Here is a 20151-nt window from a genome sequence, read left to right on the forward strand (position 1 = left end):
CCAAATCCCCAAACCAATCCCAATCCCCAACCCCCAATCCCCAAATCCCCCAATCCCCAAATCCCCAAATCCCCCAATCCCCCAATCCCCAAATCCCCCAATCCCCAAATCCCCCAATCCCCCAATCCCCAATCCCCCAATCCCCCAATCCCCCAATCCCCCAATCCCCAAATCCCCAAATCCCCAAATCCCCAACCCCAATCCCCATCCCCAAATCCCCAAATCCCCCAATCCCCAATCCCCAAATCCCCCATCCCCAATCCCCAATCCCCCATCCCCAAATCCCCAAATCCCCAATCCCCAATCCCCAAATCCCCAACCCCCAATCCCCAAATCCCAAATCCCCCAATCCCCAATCCCACAATCCCCCAATCCCCCAATCCCCAAATCCCCAATCCCCAAATCCCCAATCCCCAATCCCCCAATCCCCAACCCCCAATCCCCAATCCCAAATCCCCAATCCCCAATCCCCAATCCCCAAATCCCCCAATCCCCAATCCCCAATCCCCCAATCCCCCAATCCCCAAATCCCCCAATCCCCAAATCCCCCAATCCCCAAATCCCCCAATCCCCCAATCCCCAAATCCCCAATCCCCAAATCCCAATCCCCAAATCCCCCAATCCCCAATCCCCAAATCCCCCAATCCCCCAATCCCCAATCCCCCAATCCCCAATCCCCAATCCCCCAATCCCCAAATCCCCAATCCCCAAATCCCCAAATCCCCCAATCCCCCAATCCCCAAATCCCCAATCCCCAAACCCCCCAATCCCCAATCCCCAAATCCCAATCCCCAAATCCCCCAATCCCCAAATCCCCAATCCCCAATCCCCAAATCCCCAATCCCCAATCCCCCAATCCCAAATCCCCCAATCCCCAATCCCCCAATCCCCCAATCCCCCAATCCCCAAATCCCCAATCCCCAATCCCCCAATCCCAAATCCCCCAATCCCCAAATCCCCCAATCCCCAAATCCCCAATCCCCAAACCCCAAATCCCCCAATCCCCCAATCCCCAAATCCCCAATCCCCCAATCCCCAATCCCCAAATCCCCAATCCCCAAATCCCCAATCCCAAATCCCCAAATCCCCAAATCCCCAATCCCCCAATCCCCAAATCCCCAAATCCCCCAATCCCCCAATCCCCCAATCCCCCAATCCCCAAATCCCCCAATCCCCAAATCCCCCAATCCCCCAATCCCCCAATCCCCAAATCCCCCAATCCCCAAACCCCAAATCCCCCAATCCCCCAATCCCCCAATCCCCAAATCCCCCAATCCCCAAATCCCCAAATCCCCCAATCCCCCAATCCCCAAATCCCCCAATCCCCAAATCCCCAAATCCCCAAATCCCCCAATCCCCCAATCCCCAATCCCCCAATCCCCAAATCCCCAATCCCACCCAAATCCCCCAATCCCCAAATCCCCACCCAATCCCCAATCCACAACCCAAATCCCCCAATCCCCAAATCCCCAATCCCCAAAATCCCCCATCCCCAAATCCCCAAATCCCCCAATCCCCCCAATCCCCAATCCCCAATCCCCAAATCCCCCAATCCCCCCAACCCCCAATCCCCCAATCCCCAAATCCCCAATCCCCAAATCCCCAATCCCAATCCCCAATCCCAAATCCCCAATCCCCAATCCCCATCCCAATCCCCCAATCCCCCAATCCCCAACCCCCAATCCCCAATCCCCAATCCCAAATCCCCAATCCCCAATCCCCAATCCCCAATCCCCAATCCCAAATCCCCAATCCCCAATCCCCAAACCCCAATCCCCAATCCCCAATCCCCCAATCCCCAAATCCCCAATCCCCCAATCCCCAAATCCCCAAATCCTCCAATCCCCAATCCCATAATCCCCAATCCCAAATCCCCAATTCCCCATTCTCAATCCCCAGTCCCCAATTCCCATTCCCATTCCAATCCCAATTCCCAATCCCCAATCCCCAATCCCCAAATCCCAAATCCCCAATCCCCAATCCCCCAATCCCCAATCCCCAATTCCCAATCCCCAAATCCCCAATCCCCAATCCCCATTCCCAAATCCCAATCTCCAATCCCCCATTCCCAAATCCCCAAATCCCCAAATCCCCAATCCCCAATCCCCAATCCCCAATCCCAAATCCCCAAATCCCCAATCCCCAATCCCAATCCCAAATCCCCAATCCCCAAATCCCCCAATCCCCCAATCCCCAAATCCCCAAATCCCCCAATCCCCCAATCCCCAAATCCCCCAATCCCCAATTCTCTTTGGGGCCTTTTTGGGGTGCAGCTGCCGGCCTGGGGGTCCCTCATGGCCTGGTGCCACCCCCAGCCCTTCCCTGTGGGATCTGTCCCCGGGCGTCCCCCCAAAACACTGAATTTGTGCTGAATTTCCACACAAAAACACCCTGGCATTCATGAGATTCCTATTTTTGGCCCAAAAATGTTTTGCCCAAAGAAGAAAAAGAAAAGAGTGAGAATGGAGGAGAGTGATGAAGAGACAGAGCAACGCTCTGCTCCAGGAAAACAAAATATTCAGAATGAGATTGGGCACGTGCTGGCCACAAATTACTGAGCTGCTTCTTCATCAGGGGTTAAAATATTGCAGCAAATTTAAAATATTGCTGCAAATTTAAAATATTGCTGCAAATGTAAAATATTGCACCAAATTTAAAATATTGCACCAAATTTAAAATATTGCTGCAAATGTAAAAATATTCCTGCAAATGTAAAATATTGCAGCAAATTTAAAATATTGCACCAGATTTAAAATATTGCACCAAATTTAAAATATTGCTGCAAATGCAAAAATATTGCTGCAAATGTAAAAATATTGCTGCAAATGCAAAAATATTGCTGCAAATGTAAAAATATTGCAGCAAATTTAAAATATTGCACCAGATTTAAAATATTGCTGCAAATGTAAAAATATTGCTGCAAATTTAAAATATTGCACCAAATTTAAAATATTGCTGCAAATGTAAAATATTGCTGCAAATGTAAAATACTGCATCAAATTGAAAATATTGCTGCAAATGTAAAAATATTGCTGCAAATTTAAAATATTGCACCAGATTTAAAATATTGCTGCAAATGTAAAATATTGCTGCAAATTTAAAATATTGCACCAAATTTAAAATATTGCACCAAATTTAAAATACTGCACCAAATTTAAAATATTGCTGCAAATGTAAAATACTGCAGCAAATTTAAAATATTGCACCAAATTTAAAATATTGCTGCAAATGTAAAATATTGCACCAGATTTAAAATATTGCTGCAAATTTAAAATATTGCACCAGATTTAAAATATTGCACCAAATTTAAAATATTGCACCAAATTTAAAATATTGCTGCAAATGTAAAATATTGCACCAGATTTAAAATATTGCTGCAAATGTAAAATATTGCACCAGATTTAAAATACTGCACCAGATTTAAAATACTGCATCAAATTGAAAATATTGCTGCAAATTTAAAATATTGCACCAGATTTAAAATATTGCTGCAAATGTAAAATATTGCACCAAATTTAAAATATTGCTGCAAATGTAAAATATTGCACCAGATTTAAAAGATTGCACCAAATTTAAGGCGTTGTACCAAATGTAAAACACTGCAGCAAATTTAAAGCATTTCACCCAATTTAAAATATTGCAGCAAATTTGAAACGCTGCACCACATTTAAAATATTACAGCAAATTTAAGACATGGCACCAAATTTAAAATATTGCACCAAATTTAAAATATTGCATCAAAAGTAAAATATTGCCTCAAATTTAAGCATTGCAGCAAATTTAAAATATTGCACCCAATTTAAAGCATTGCAGCAAATTTAAGGCATTGCACCAAATTTGAAACATCGCAGCACATTTAAAATATTGCAGAAAATTTAAAGCATTGCAGCAAATTTAAAATATTGTACCAGATTTAAAACATTGCACCAAATTTAAAATATTGCACCAAATTTAAAATATTGAAGCAAATTTAAGGCACCAGAGCATTGTCCCATTCCTGCTCTCCCTGGAGCCCTGCATGGGAGCTGCACCCACATTTTATGACAAAAAGGTACAAAAAAGGAAAAAGAAATGAAATCAATGGTAGGAAAAACAAGAGTTAAGCCAAATCAAAGATAAAAAGGTAAAAGAAATAAAATCAAAGGTATTATCAAAGGTAAAACAAATGAAATCAAAGGTACAAACAAAGGTAAAACAAATGAAATCAAAGGTATAAACAAAAGAAAAAGAAATCAAATCAAAGATACAAAGATAAAACAAATGAAATCAAAGGTAAAATAAATGGAATCAAAGATAAAAAGGTAAAACAAATCAAATCAAAGGTAAATAAATAAAATCAAAGGTATAAACAAACGTCAAAGAAATCAAATCAAAGAGACAAAGATAAAACAAATGAAATTAAAGGTACTATCAAAGGTAAAACAAATTAAATCAAAGGTAAAATAAATGGAATCAAATATAAAAAGGTAAAAGAAATCAAAAGAGGTACAAACCGAGGTAAAGAAATAAAATCAAAGACACAATCAAAGATAAAGGAAATCAAATCAAAGGTAAATAAATCAAATCAAAGGTATAAACAAACGTCAAAGAAATCAAATCAAAGAGACAAAGATAAAACAAATGAAATCAAAGGTACAAACAAAAGAAAAATCAAATCAAAGATACAATGGTAAAAGAAATTAAATCAAAGACACAATCAAAGGTAAAACAAATAAAATCAAAGGTAAAATAAATGGAATCAAATATAAAAAGGTAAAAGAAATCAAATCAAAGACACAATCAAAGGTAAAACAAATGAAATCAAAGGTAAAATAAATGGAATCAAATATAAAAAGGTAAAAGAAATTAAATCAAAGGTACAATGGTAAAACAGATGAAATCAAAGATACAAAGGTAAAAGAAATCAAAACAGAGGTACAAACCAAGGTAAAGAAATAAAATCAAAGACACAATCAAAGATAAAACAAATGAAATCAAAGGTATAAACAAATGTCAAAGAAATCAAATCAAAGATACAAAGATAAAACAAATCAAATCAAAGGTACTATCAAAGGTAAAACAAATGAAATCAAAGATAAAAAGGTAAAAGAAATTAAATCAAAGGTACAATGGTAAAACAAATGAAATCAAAGGGACAAACAAAGGGAAAACAAATGAAATCAAAGATACAAAGATAAAAGAAATCAAAATATAGGTACAAACCAAGGTAAAGAAATAAAATCAAAGACACAATCAAAGATAAAGGAAATCAAATCAAAGGTAAATAAATCAAATCAAAGGTATAAACAAACGTCAAAGAAATCACATCAAATCAAAGAGACAAAGATAAAACAAATGAAATCAAAGGGACAAACAAAGGTAAAACAAATTAAATCAAAGGTATAAACAAAAGAAAAAGAAATAAAATCAAAGATACAATGGTAAAAGAAATCAAAACAGAGGTACAAACAAAGGTAAAAAAATAAAATCAAAGATAAAACAAATAAAATCAAGGATACAAAGGTAAATCAAACCAGGGGTACAAACAAAGGTAAAATAAACAAAATCAAAGATACAATCAAACGTAAAAGAAATTAAATCAGAGGTATAAACAAAAGTAAAATAAATGAGATCAAAGGTAAAAGAAATCAAATCAGAAATTCAATGGTAAAACAAATCAATCAAAGGTGTAAACAAAGGTAAAAGAAATGAAATCAGAGGTACAAAAAAAGGTAAAATAAATGAAATCAAAGACACAATCAAAGATAAACGAAACCAAATCAAAACCAAAAGCCCAAATAAAGGTAAAACGAATGAAATGCAAGGTAAAATGGAAAATCAGATGGGAGTCTGTGCCCACACTCACTTGCCCACCGAGAGCAGGTTGATGGCGATGGCAGAGCCGATCACCTCCTGCATGTCCGAGCCGATGATGGCCAACTCCACCATGAGCCACAGGATGATCCGGGGCACCTGGGGGGAAAACAGGGATGGGAAATGGGGAAAATACAGGTAAAATATGGGAAAAAACGGGGCAAAAAACAGGGCAAAAAACGGGTAAAAAACAAGGGAAAAAATGGGAAAAAACAGGGGAAAAGCTGATGATGGGCAGCTCCACCATGAGCCACAGGATGATCCGGGGCACCTGGGGAGAAACAGGGATGGGAAATGGGGAAAAATGGGAAAAAAAAGGGGGAAAACATGGGAAAAAACGGGAAAAAAATGGGGGGAAAAATGGGGAAAAAATGGGTAAAAAACAAGGAAAAATATGGAGAAAAGCCAATGATGGCCAACTCCACCATCAGCCACAGGATGATCCGGGACACCTGGGGGGAAAAAAACAGGGATGGGAAATGGGGAAAAATGGGAAAAAATGGGGCAAAAACCAGGAAAAAAGGGGTAAAAAACAAGGGAAAAAAACGGGGAAAAAACAAGGGAGAAAATGGGGAAAAGCCAATGATGGCCAACTCCACCATGAGCCACAGGATGATCCGGGGCACCTGGGGGGAAAACAGGGATGGGAAATGGGAAAAAATGGGAAAAATGGGAAAATACGGGAAAAAACGGGGAAAAAAACGGGGAAAAAACAGGGAAAAAATGGGAAAAATGGGAAAAGCCGATGATGGGCAGCTCCACCATGAGCCACAGGATGATCCGGGGCACCTGGGGGAAAACAGGGATGGGAAATGGGGAAAAAATGGGAAAATGGGAAATACAGGAAAAAACGGGGAAAAAAACGGGTAAAAAACGGGAAAAAAACGGGTAAAAAACAAGGGAAAAAATGGGGAAAAGCCAATGATGGGCAGCTCCACCATCAGCCACAGGATGATCCGGGGCACCTGGGGGGAAAACAGGGATGGGAAATGGGGAAAAATGGGAAAAATGGGGAAATACAAGAAAAAACAGGAAAAAAAAAGGGTAAAAAACAAGGGTAAAAAACAAGGGAAAAAATGGGATAAAGGGGTAAATGGGAAAAAGCAATGGATAGGGACAGGTGACCATGAGCCACTGGTGATGGGCACCTGGGATGGAAATGGAAAAATGGGAAAATGGGAAAAAAATGGGAATGGGAAAAAAACGGGGCAAAAAACGGGTTAAAAACAAGGGAAAAAATGGGGAAAAGCCAATGATGGCCAACTCCACCATGAGCCACAGGATGATCCGGGGCACCTGGGGGGAAAACAGGGATGGGAAATGGGGAAAAATGGGAAAATACAGGAAAAAATGGGGAAAAAAACGGGAAAGAAACGGGTAAAAAACAACGGAAAAAATGGGAAAAAATGCGAAGAAAATGGGGAAAAGCCAATGATGGGCAGCTCCACCATGAGCCACAGGATGATCCGGGGCACCTGGGGGGTAAAAAACAGGGATGGGAAATGGGGAAAAATGGGAAAAATGGGAAAAAATCGGGAAAAAACGGGGAAAAAAACGGGTAAAAAACAAGGGAAAAAATGGGAAAAAACAGGGGGAAAAGCCGATGATGGGCAGCTCCACCATGAGCCACAGGATGATCCGGGGCACCTGGGGGGGAAAACAGGGATGGGAAATGGGGAAAAATGGGAAAAAAAAGGGGGAAAAAAATGGGAAAATACGGGAAAAAAACGGGTAAAAAACAAGGGAAAAAATGGGAAAAAACGGGAAGAAAATGGGGAAAAGCCGATGATGGGCAGCTCCACCATGAGCCACAGGATGATCCGGGGCACCTGGGGGGAAAAAACAGGGATGGGAAATGGGGAAAAATGGGAAAATACAGGAAAAAAACGGGGAAAAAAACGGGTAAAAAACAAGGGAAAAAATGGGAAAAACGGGAAAAAATGGGGCAAAGCCGATGATGGGCAGCTCCACCATGAGCCACAGGATGATCCGGGGCACCTGGGGGGAGAAACAGGGACATGGAAATGGGGAAAAACAGGGAAAAATGGGAAAAAAATGGGAAAAATGGGGAAAAAAACGGGGAAAAAACGGGTAAAAAACAAGGGAAAAAATGGGAAAAATGGGAAGAAAATGGGGAAAAGCCGATGATGGGCAGCTCCACCATGAGCCACAGGATGATCCGGGGCACCTGGGAGGGAGAAACAGGGATGGGAAAATGGGGAAATGGGGAAAAATGGGGAAAAGGGGGAAAAATGGGAAAATACAGGAAAAAACGGGCCAAAACACGGGTAAAAAATGGGTAAAAAACAAGGGAAAAAATGAGAAAAAGCTAATGATGAGCCACAGGATGATCCGGGGCACCTGGGGGGGGAAAAAACAGGAATGGGAAATGGGGAAAAATGGGAAAAAAAGGGGGAAAATGGGAAAATACAGGAAAAAACGGGGAAAAAAACGGGTAAAAAACAAGGGTAAAAAACAAGGGAAAAAATGGGAAAAAATGGGGAAAAGCCGATGATGGGCAGCTCCACCATCAGCCACAGGATCCGAGGGAATTGAGGGGATAAAAACCAGGGACATGGAAATGGGAAAAATAGGAAAAAAATGGGAAAAATGGGAAAATACAGGAAAAAATGGGGAAAAAGGAGAAAAAAAAGGGGGGAAGGGGGGAAATGGGGGGGAAAAAATGAAGGGAAAAATCGGGGGGGGGGGGAAAAACCAGGGAAAATTGCAAAAAATAGGGAAAACCAGGGAGAAATGGGGGAAAATGGGCTAAAACCAGGGAAAACCAGAAAAAACCAGGGAAATGCCAGGGAAAAGCAGGGACAAACATCAGCCTGTGGTAACCCCGTGGGCAGGAACGGGGTCACCGCCCTGCCCTGGGGTCGGAGGCACTCGGGGCTGCTGTGGAGCTGAAACCGCAGCTGGGAGGTGCCAGCCTGTCCTGGGCAATGCCAGGGCACCCAGCCCAGCTCCTGTGGCAATGCCAGGGCACCCAGCCCAGCTCCTGTGGCAATGCCAGGGCACCCAGCCCAGCTCCTGTGGCAATGCCAGGAGGATCCAGGGCCATCCCAGCTCCTGTGGCAATGCCAGGGCACCCAGCCCAGCTCCTGTGGCAATGCCAGGGCACTGGGACCAGCTCCTGTGGCAATGCCAGGAGGATCCAGGGCCATCCCAGCTCCTGTGGCAATGCCAGGGCACTGGGACCAGCTCCTGTGGCAATGCCAGGAAGATCCAGGGCCATCCCAGCTCCTGTGGCAATGCCAGGAGGATCCAGGGCCATCCCAGCTCCTGTGGCAATGCCAGGGCACTGGGACCAGCTCCTGTGGCAATGCCAGGAGGATCCAGGGCACCCAGCCCAGCTCCTGTGGGAATGCCAGGGCACCAGGGCCATCCCAGCTCCTGTGGCACTGCCAGGGCACCCAGCCCAGCTCCTGTGGCAATGCCAGGAGGATCCAGGGCCATCCCAGCTCCTGTGGCAATGCCAGGGCACCCAGCCCAGCTCCTGTGGCAATGCCAGGAGGATCCAGGGCACCGGGACCAGCCCAGCCCCTGCCCAGCTGGCAGAGGGAAATGTGGGAGCTGCAGCTGTGGGGAAACCGGGAGTGAGCGTGGGGAGACATTCCAGGGCAGGGCAGGGACACTGCCGGGCTGGGAACACCCAAGGGAGCAGGGATGGGACACCCAAATGTCCCCACAGAGACAGGGATGGCATCCAAAATGTCCCCAGAGACACAGGGATGGGACACCCAAATGTCCCCACAGACACAGGGATGGCATCCAAAATGTCCCCAGAGACACAGGGATGGCATCCGAAATGTCCCCAGACACAGGGATGGGACACCCAAATGTCCCCACAGAGACAGGGATGGCATCCAAAATGTCCCCAGACACAGGGATGGCATCCGAAATGTCCCCAGAGACACAGGGATGGGACACCCAGTGTCCCCTAAGAGACAGGGATGGCATCCAAAATGTCCCCAGACACAGGGATGGGACACCCAAATGTCCCCACAGAGACAGGGATGGCACCCCAAAGGTTCCCAGACACAGGCATGGCACTCCAAATGGGACATCCCAAATGTCCTCACAGAAACAGAGATGGGAGATCCCAAATGTCCCCATGGACATAGGGATGGGACATCCCAAATGGGACACCCCCAAATGTCCCCACAGCCACAGGGATGGCATCCCAATGTCCCCAAAGAGACAGAGATGGCATCCAAAATGTCCCCACAGCCACGGAGATGGGAGATGTGGGAGATCCCAAATGTCCCCACAGCCACAGGGATGGGACACCCCCAAATGTCCCCACAGCCACAGGGATGGCATCCCAATGTCCCCAGACAGAGGGATGGGCATCCCAAACAGGACATCCCAAATGTCCTCACAGTCAGAGGGCTGGGATGTCCCAAATGTCCCCACAGCCCTTCCCAGCACACAGGGATTGGCCATCCCATGGGCCTCAGGGATGCCCTGGCACCACCAGGGACACTGGGGGGGTCCCCTGCCTTCTGCCCCCCACCCCCATCCTCCCCAATCCCCCAGGACTGACCCCAGCCCCCTGTGGCACCCCTAAATACCTGGTGTGGTGTCACCCACCCACCCTGAGGACCTTGGGCAGTGTCACCCACCCCTCCTGGGGATTGGAGACAGTGTCACCCACCCAGCCAAACCCCCCTAAAGACACTGGGGCAGTGTCACCCACCCACCCCACACCCCCTGAGGACCCTGGGGAGTGACACCCCCCCATCCCAGTCCCCCTAAGGACCCTGGGAAGTGTCACCCACCCATCCTGAGGATTGGGGGGAGTGTCATAAAACCTACCCAGCACCCCAAAGGACCTAGGGAGTGACACCCACCAACCCCAAGGACCTGGGGGAGGATTGCTCACCCACCCCTCTGAGGACCTGGGGGAGTGACATGCACCCACCCTGAGTGTCCCTCATCCACCCTAGCCCCCCAAGGACCTGGGGGAGTGTCACCCACCCCTCCTGAGGACCCAGGGCAGTGTCACCCACCCCCATGAGGACCCAGGGCAGTGTCACCCACCCCCATGAGGACCTGGGGTAGTGTCACCCCCCCATCCCAGCCCCCTGAGGACCCAGGGCAGTGTCACCCACCCAGGCCAGCCCCTCTGAGCACCCAGGGCAGTGTCCCAGCCCCCTCCCCATGGCCCTGGCACCCACCTTGTGGTACTGGCGGTGGCACACCTCGGCCAGGTGCAGCCCTGTCACCACGCCCAGCCTGGCCGCCAGCCGCTGCAGCAGCAGCCCGATGATGGTGGCCAGCAGCAGCACCCACAGCAGCTGGGGACACACACAGGGGACATCAGTGTGGGGGGACACAGGGACACACACAGGGGACATCAGTGTGGGGGGGGACACACGGGGGACAGGAGGACATCAGTGTGGGGGGACACACAGGGACACACACGGGGGACAGGGGGACATCAGTGTGGGGGGACACAGGGGGACATCAGTGGGGGGGGACACAGGGACACACAGGGGACATCAGTGTGGGGAGGGGGACACAGGGACACACAGGGGACATCAGTGTGGGGGGACACACATGGGGACATCAGTGTGGGGGGGACACACAGGGGGACATCAGTGTGGGGGGGGACACACAGGGACATACGGGGGACAGGGGGACATCAGTGTGGGGGGGACACACAGGGGGACATCAGTGTGGGGGGACACAGGGGACATCAGTGCATGGGGGGACATCAGTGGGTGGGGGGACACAGGGACACACACAAGGACACAGGGGACATCAGTGCCTGGGGGGACACACATGGGGACACAGGACAGGGGGACATCAGTGTGGGGGGACACAAGGACACACATGGGGACACAAGGGTCATCAGTGCATGGGGGGGACACAGGGGTACAGGGGACACACACTGGGACACAGGGGGACATCAGTGTGGGGGAACACAGGGACACACAGGGGACAGGAGGACATCAGTGTGGGGGGGACACACAGGGGGACATCAGTGTGGGGGGGACACACAGGAGGACATCAGTGTGGGGGGACACAAGGACACACATGGGGACACAGGGGACACCAGTGCATGGGGGGACACAGGGACACACATGGGGACACAGGGGACATCAGTGGGTGGGGGGACACAGGGACACACATGGGGGACAGGGGGACATCAGTGGGTGAGGGGACACAGGGACACACATGGGGGACAGGGGGACATCAGTGGGTGAGGGGACACAGGGACACACACAGGGGACACGGCAGCCCCAGTGCCCCCAGACCCCACCATGCTGGGCTGCTCCAAACCCCCAGTGCTGAGGATTTTGAGCAGTTCTGACCCCAGAGCTGGAGTGGGGCGGATCCAAAGGGACACCAGGCCAGGATCCTGCTCCCCCTCCTCTCGGGGACAGCCCCAGTGTCCCCAGACACAGGGACATCCCAAATGTCCCCACACACAGGGACAGGACATCCCAAATGGGACATCCCCAATGTCCCCACAGCCCTTTCACAGTGCACATGGGACATCCCAAATGTCCCTACAGGGATGGGACATCCCAAATGGGAGATCTCAAATGTCCCCTCAACCCCAGGGATGGGACATTTTCCCCACAGCCCTTCCCAGAGCATAGGGATGGGACATCCCAAATGTCCCCACGACCACAGGAATGTGGCATCCCAAATGAGACATCCCCAATGTCCCCACAGCCCTTCCCAGTGCACATGGGACATGCCAAATGTCCCCACAACCATAGGGATGGGAGACCCCCAATGTCCCCACAGGGATGGGACATCCCAAATGGGAGATCCCAAATGTCCCCACAGCCACATCCCCAATGTCCCCACAGGGATGGGACATCCCAAATGGGACATCCCAAATGTCCCTACAGCCCCAGGGATAGGACATCCCAAAAGGGACATCACAAATGGGACATCCCCACTGTCCCCAAAGCCCCAGGGATGGGACATCCCAAATGGGACATCCCAAATATCCCCACAGCCACATCCCCAATGTCCCCACAGGGATAGGACATCCCCAATGGGACATCCCAAATATCCCCACTGTCCCCACAGGGATGGGACATTCCAAAAGGGACATCCCCAATGTTCCTACAGCCACAGGGATGGGACATCCCCAATGGGACATCACAAATGGGACATCCCCACTGTCCCCAAAGCCCCAGGGATGGGACATCCCAAATGGGACATCCCCAATGTCCCCACAGGGATGGGACATCCCAAATGGGACATCCCAAAAGGGACATCCCCAATGTCCCCCCAGCCCCAGGGATGGGACGTCCCAAATGGGAGATCCCAAATATCCCCACTGTCCCCACAGGGATGGGACATTCCAAAAGGGACATCCCCAATGTCCCTACAGCCACACCCCCAATGTCCCCACAGGGATGGGACGTCCCCAATGGGTCATCCCCAATGGGACATCCCAAATATCCCCAATGTCCCCACAGGGATGGGACATCCCAAATGGGACATCCCCAATGTCCCTACAGCCACAGGGATGGGACATCCCCAATGGGACATCCCAAAAGGGACATCCCCAATGTCCCTACAGCCACAGGGATGGGACATCCCCAATGGGACATCCCCAATGTCCCCACAGGGATGGGACATCCCAAAAGGGACATCCCAAATGGGACATCCCCAATGTCCCCACAGCCCCAGGGATGGGACATCCCAAATGGGACATCCCCAATGTCCCCACAGCCACAGGGATGGGACATCTCCAATGTCCCCACAGCCACATCCCCAATGTCCCCACAGGGATGGGACATCCGAAAAGGGACATCCCCAATGGGACATCCCAAATATCCCCACAGCCACAGGAATGGAGATCCCCAATGGGACATCCCCACTGTCCCCCCAGCCCCAGGGATGACCCCCCACTCTCTGGGCGCCCCCAGCCCCCCAGTGACATTGCTGGGGACATTTTGGGGTCCCTGCCCACCTTGAAGCCGGCCACAGCCCCCGACTGCAGGTCGGACTCGATGTTCCCGGGGTCCAGGTACGCGATGCTCATCAGGAACCCCGGGCCCGTGAACGCCCACAGCTTGCGGAAGCTGAAGCAGGAATGCTGCAGGAGGGACACCAATTAACCCGTTCCTTAATTAATTAATTCCCTCATTGACACCCAACAGGGGTCTCCCTGAGCCCAGGTCTCATAAGATCTTGGGGATTTATTTCACACCCAAGAGAGCTCAGCTACCTTAGACTGCACAAAATCAGCAGGATGGCTTCTGTGGTGGTGTTGGAAACAAAAAGGTTTTAATAAAAGGCAAAATAACAAAACTGTTTATAGAGAAAAACTGAGTTTGGGCAAGATGGAAAAAAACCCAAACTCCACTGATGTAAGGGTCTCCTCGAGCCAGGTCTCATAAGATTTTGGAGATTTATATCACATTTGAGAGAGCTTAACTACCTAAGAAGGCATAAAATCAGCTGGGTAGCTTCTGTGGTGATGTTAGAAACAAAAAGGTTTTAATAAAAGGCAAAATAACAAAACTCTTTATACAGAAAAACTGTGTTAGAGCAAGATGGAAAAAAGCCAAACTCCACTGCTGTAAGGGTCTCCTCCAGCCAGGTCTCATAAGACTTTGGAGATTTATATCACACCCAAGACAGCTCAGCTACTTCAGATGGATAAAATCAGCAGTGGTGGTGTTGGAAACAAAAAAAAAAAAATTAAATAAAGGCAAAATGACAAATCTCCTTATAGAGAAAACCTGAGCTAGGTGCAAGAGGGGAAAAAATGAACTCCACTGATGTACAGATCTCTTCAAGCCTGGTCTCTTAAGCTTTTGAGATCTATTTCACACCCAAGGTAGCTCAGCTGCCTTAGATGGCATAAAATCAGCTGGGTGGCTTCTGTGGTGGTGTTAGAAACAAAAAGGTTTTAAGAAAAGGCAAAATAACAAAACTCTTTATAGAGAAAAACCCAGTTAGGGCAAGACGGAAAAGAACCCCACTCCACTGATATAGGGGTCTCTTCGAGCCAGGTCTCATAAGATTTTGGAGATTTATATCACATTTGAGAGAGCTTAACTACCTAAGAAGGCATAAAATCAGCTGGGTAGCTTCTGTGGTGATGTTAGAAACAAAAAGGTTTTAAGAAAAGGCAAAATAACAAAACTCTTTATAGAGAAAAACTGAGTTTGGGCAAGATGGAAAAAAACCCAAACTCCACTGCTGTAAGGGTCTCCTCCAGCCAGGTCTCATAAGACTTTGGAGATTTATATCACACCCAAGACAGCTCAGCTACTTCAGATGGATAAAATCAGCAGTGGTGGTGTTGGAAACAACAAAAAAAAAAATTAAATAAAGGCAAAATGACAAATCTCCTTATAGAGAAAACCTGAGCTAGGTGCAAGAGGGGAAAAAATGAACTCCACTGATGTACGGATCCCTTCAAGCCTGGTCTCTTAAGCTTTTGAGATCTATTTCACACCCAAGGTAGCTCAGCTACCTTAGATGGCATAAAATCAGCTGGGTGGCTTCTGTGGTGGTGTTGGAAACAAAAAGGTTTTAATAAAAGGCAAAATAACAAAACTCTTTATACAGAAAAACTGTGTTAGAGCAAGATGGAAATAACCCAACTCCACTGCTGTAAGGGTCTCCTCCAGCCAGGTCTCATAAACTCTTGGGGATTTGTACACCCAAGATAGCTCAGCTACCTTTGAAGGCATAAAATCAGCACAATGGCTTTTGTGGTAGTGTTAGAAATAAAAAAGTTTTAATAAAAGGCAAAATAACAAATCTCCTTATAGAGGAAAAACTGAGTTAGGGCAAGAGGTTTTTGCTTCTGGGGTTATTTCCTTTTTAAAGTGACAAAGGACAGTTTGGTCACTCTCAACAAGAGGCTCATTGCTGTGTCACCCCAGCTCAGCCTGATCCTAAACCCACCCCAAACTGCAGGGCTGTGAAAGCAAACCCGGCCCTGATCTCACCCTAAACCCGGCCTGACCCTAAACCCGGCCTGACCCTAAACCCAGCCTGACCCTAAACCCAGCCCGACCCTAAACCCACCACCCAAACGCAGGGCTGTGAAAGCAAACCAGGCCTGATCCCAACCACTCAACCAGCCTACCTAAACCGGCCTGATCCTAAACCCGGCCCGATCCCAAACCCAGCTGACCCCAACCGCATCCAACCCTAAACCCGGCCCGACCCTAAACCCAGCCTGATCCCAAACCCAGCCTGATCCCAAACCCGGCCTGACCCTAAACCCAGCCCGATCCCAAACCCAGCCTGATCCCAAACCCAGCCCGACCCTAAACCCAGCCTGACCCTAAACCCAGCCTGATCCCAAACCCAGCCTGATCCCAAACCCAGCCTGACCCTAAACCCGGCCTGACCCTAAACCCGGCCTGATCCCAAACCCAACGCCTGACCCAAACCCAGGCCTGACCCTAAACCCAGCCTGATCCCAAACCCAGCCTGACCCAAACCCAGCCTGACCCAAACCCAGCCGCCCAAAACCCAGCCTGATCCCAAACCCAGCCTGACCCCAAACCCGGCCTGATCCAAACCCGCCTGACCCAAACCCAGCCTGACCCAAACCCGGCCTGACCCAAACCCAGCCTGAAACCCACTGACCAAACCCAGCCTGACCCTAAACCCAGCCCGCTCCTAAACCCGGCCTGATCCCAAACCCCGAGCGCCTGATCTCCCAAACCCAGCTGATCCAACCACCTACCCAAGCCTGTGTCCTAAACCCGGCCTGACCCCAAACCCAGCCTGCTCCCAAACCCAGCCTGCTCCTGAGCCCAGCCCGAAGCTGGGATTGCCGGGCCCAGTGTGAGCTGTCCCCGGGCTCTGGGCCAGCCAAGGTGGCACCCATGGGAGCCCAGGGGGAGGCAGGACCCTCCCCAAGGGCAGGGGGCACTGGTGGCCAGGGGACAGAGGGGACAATGGGGACAGGGGGCCGTGTCACGAGGGCAGCCACAGCTCCCCCTCCCTGATAAGGGACACAAAGGCCCCTCAGGGTCCCTCCCTGAGCCCAGCCAAGGCCCTTCCCTGCCCTCTGGCTGCTCCAAATCCCCTGGGATCAATCATTAACACACCTGGGGCCTCACAAATCCCCCAAAGCACGGCACAGCCCTCCCCCCTCCCTCCCCTCCCCCTGTCCCAGTCACTCCCAGTACAGGCTGGAAGGGAACTGGGGCCTGACAGTGACTCAGGGGGCTCTGAGGCCGATTTTCCAGCAGGAAATGACCCAACCTCAACCAGGTTTGGACCCAAAAACTGTTTCCTCATAATTTCTTGTGATTTTTCATCATTGCTGAGCTGGCAGGAGCTGAAATCCCAGATTTTATTCCTGACTGGGAAATGCCAACCTTGGGAAATGCCAACCTTGGGAAATGCCAACATCCCCCTGCTCCCTCCTTGTGCTGCCCAAACCAGGGGGGCACCAGGAGAGCCCGAAACCCCCCAGGAGCACAGGGATGGAGATCTGGGAGATCCAAATGTCCCCACAGGATGGGACATCCAATGTCCCCAAAGTCACAGGGATGGCAGATCTGGAGATCCAAAATATCCCCAAGCCACAGGGATGGGACACCCCCATGTCCACGGATGGGACACCCCCCATGTCCCCACGGGATGGACACCCAAATGTCCCCAAAGTCACAGGATGCATATCTGGAGATCCCAAATGTCCCCTCAGGGATGGGACATCCCATGACGAGCCCCCCGCCATGCCCAGGCCTTTTCCTGCTCTTTGGCTGCTCCAAGCAGGATCCAAATCCCCGGGATCCATCCCTAACACCCCCCAAACCACGGCAGACCCCTCTCAGTGGTCCCAGTCACTCCCAGTACAGGCTGGAGGGGAACTGGAGCCCTGGCAGTGACTCAGGGGGCTCTGAGGCCGATTTTCCAGCAGGAAATGACCCAAACATAAACCAGGTTTTGACCCAAAAACTGTTTCCTCATAATTTCTTGTGATTTTTCATCATTGCTGAGCTGGCAGGAGCTGAAATCCCAGATTTTATTCCTGACTGGGAAATTCCAACATTGGGAAATGCCAACCTTGGGAAATGCCAACATTGGGAAATGCCAACATGCCCCTGCTCCCTCCTTGTGCTGCCCAAACCAGGGGGGCACCAGGAGAGCCTGAAACCCCCCAGGAGCACAGGGATGGGAGATCCCAAATGTCCCCACAGGGATGGGAGATCCCAATGTCCCCAAAGTCACAGGGATGGGAGATCTGGGAGATCCAAAATATCCCCAAAGCCACAGGGATGGGACACCCCCCATGTCCCCACAGGGATGGGAGATCCCAATGTCCCCAAAGTCACAGGGATGGCAGATCTGGGAGATCCCAAATGTCCCCACAGGGATGGGACATCCCATGACGAGCCCCCCACTCTGCCCAGGCCTTTTCCTGCTCTTTGGCTGCTCCAAGCAGGATCCAAATCCCTGGGATCCATCATTAACATCCCCAAACCATGGCAGACCCCTCCCAGTGCAGGCTGGAGGGGAACTGGAGCCTGGCAGTGACTCAGGGATGTCTGGGGCTGATTTTTCCAGTAGGAAATGACCCAACCTCAACCAGGTTTTGACCTAAAAACTGTCTCCTCACAATTCCTTGTGATTTTTCATCATTGCTGAGCTGGCAGGAGCTGAAATCCCAGATTCATCCTGACTGGAATTCAACATTGGGAATGCCAACCTTGGAAATGCCAACATTGGAAATGCAACATCCCCTGCCCTTCCTTGTGCTACCCAAACCAGGGCACCAGGAGAGCCTGAAACCCCCCCATGAGCACGGGATGGACATAACAATTGTCCCCACAGGATGGAGATCCCAAATGTCCCACAGGATGGGACATCCAATGTCCCCTCAGGGATGGAGATCCCATGACGATCCCCCACTCTGCCCAGCTTTCTGTCTTTGCTGCTCAAGCAGATCCAATCCTGGGATCCATCCCTAACACCCCCCAAACCACAGCAGACCCCTCCCAGTGGTCCCAGTACAGGCTGGAGGGGAACTGGAGCCCTGGCAGTGACTCAGGGGTGTCTGGGGCTGATTTTTCCAGCAGTTTTTCCCCACTCACCGTCTCATCCTCGGGGATGGGGATCTTGCTGTCGAAGTAGGTGCTGAAGGGCTCCTCATCCTCAGCCTCGGGGGGCTGCAGGGGGCTCCTGCTGCTGGAGATGGTGCTGAGCACCCCCCCGAGCCCCCCGGGCTCCCCAGAGACATCCTCTGCAGGGACACAGAAAATGGGCTTAAAATCACAGAAATCTGGGCAGTTAGAAAGGAATTCAGGCTTGGCAAAGCCTGGGGAATGGTAAAGGTCAGCCCTGGGAATGTCAGGCCTTGTGCGTGCTGGATCAGGTGAAATTGCATCGGTGTATGATAAATATTTATTGATAAATAATTAATATTGGTGATAAATAATTGGTAAATATTATTATTGTTTAAAGAATCGTGAGAAACTGTGTTAGGGGTTTGAGGGGGATCACGAGAAATCCGTGCTTGGATGAAATCATTGGATACAATAGAACAATGTAAGTTCAATAATTAATATTTAAATTATATATTGATAGAATAGAATATAAATCTGCACCTGTGTAAGCAGTGTATGATAAATAATATAATTATTAGAAATAATTATTGTTTAACCATAACCAGAATCATGAGAAACTATGTCAGGGGTTTGAGGGGGATCACAAGAAATCCGTGCTTGGATGAAATCATTGGATACAACAGAACAATGTAAGTTCAATCATTAATAGGTAAATTATATAATGATAGAATATAAAACTACACCTGTGTAATCAGTGTATGATAAATAATATCATTATTAGATATAATTATTGTTTAATCATAACCAGAACCATGAGAAATTATGTTAGGGGTTTGAGGGGGATCACAAGAAATCCGTGCTTGGATGAAATCAATGGATACAATAGAACAATGTCAGTTCAATAATTAATATTTACATTATAGATTGATAGAATAGAATATAAATCTGCACCTGTGTAATCAGTATATGATAAATAATATTATTAGACATAATTATTGTTTAAAGAATAATGAGAAACTATGTTGAGGTTTGAGGGGGACCATGAGAAATCTCTGCTTGGATGAAATCAATGTCTACAACAGAACAATGTCAGTTTAATCATTAATAGGTAAATTATATAATGATAGAATATAAAACTACACCTGTGTAATCAGTGTATGATAAATAATGTAATTGTTAGATATAATTATTGTTCAACTGTAAGAGGAATCATGAGAAACTATGTCAGGGGTTTGAGGGGATCATGAGAAATCTCTGCTTGGATGAAATC

At 48.8% G+C, this 20151-nt stretch overlaps 1 protein-coding gene across 1 annotated transcript in view; it reads right to left on the reverse strand.

Annotated features, from left to right (window-relative positions):
• Positions 1–20151, reverse strand: part of LOC135459035 (natural resistance-associated macrophage protein 2-like) — a 65235-nt gene that overhangs the window by 30033 nt on the left and 15051 nt on the right. Inside the window, exons 3-6 of the mRNA XM_064734632.1 lie at positions 18909–19057; positions 13805–13930; positions 11040–11159; positions 5846–5952 (exon numbers count right to left, since the gene is read on the reverse strand). Coding sequence (XP_064590702.1) covers positions 5846–5952; positions 11040–11159; positions 13805–13930; positions 18909–19057 — 502 coding nt within the window. The remainder of the gene's footprint in view (positions 1–5845; positions 5953–11039; positions 11160–13804; positions 13931–18908; positions 19058–20151) is intronic.

This window comes from Zonotrichia leucophrys, chromosome 29, assembly GCF_028769735.1.
Source record: "Zonotrichia leucophrys gambelii isolate GWCS_2022_RI chromosome 29, RI_Zleu_2.0, whole genome shotgun sequence".
In the NCBI taxonomy this organism is placed as follows: domain Eukaryota; kingdom Metazoa; phylum Chordata; class Aves; order Passeriformes; family Passerellidae; genus Zonotrichia; species Zonotrichia leucophrys.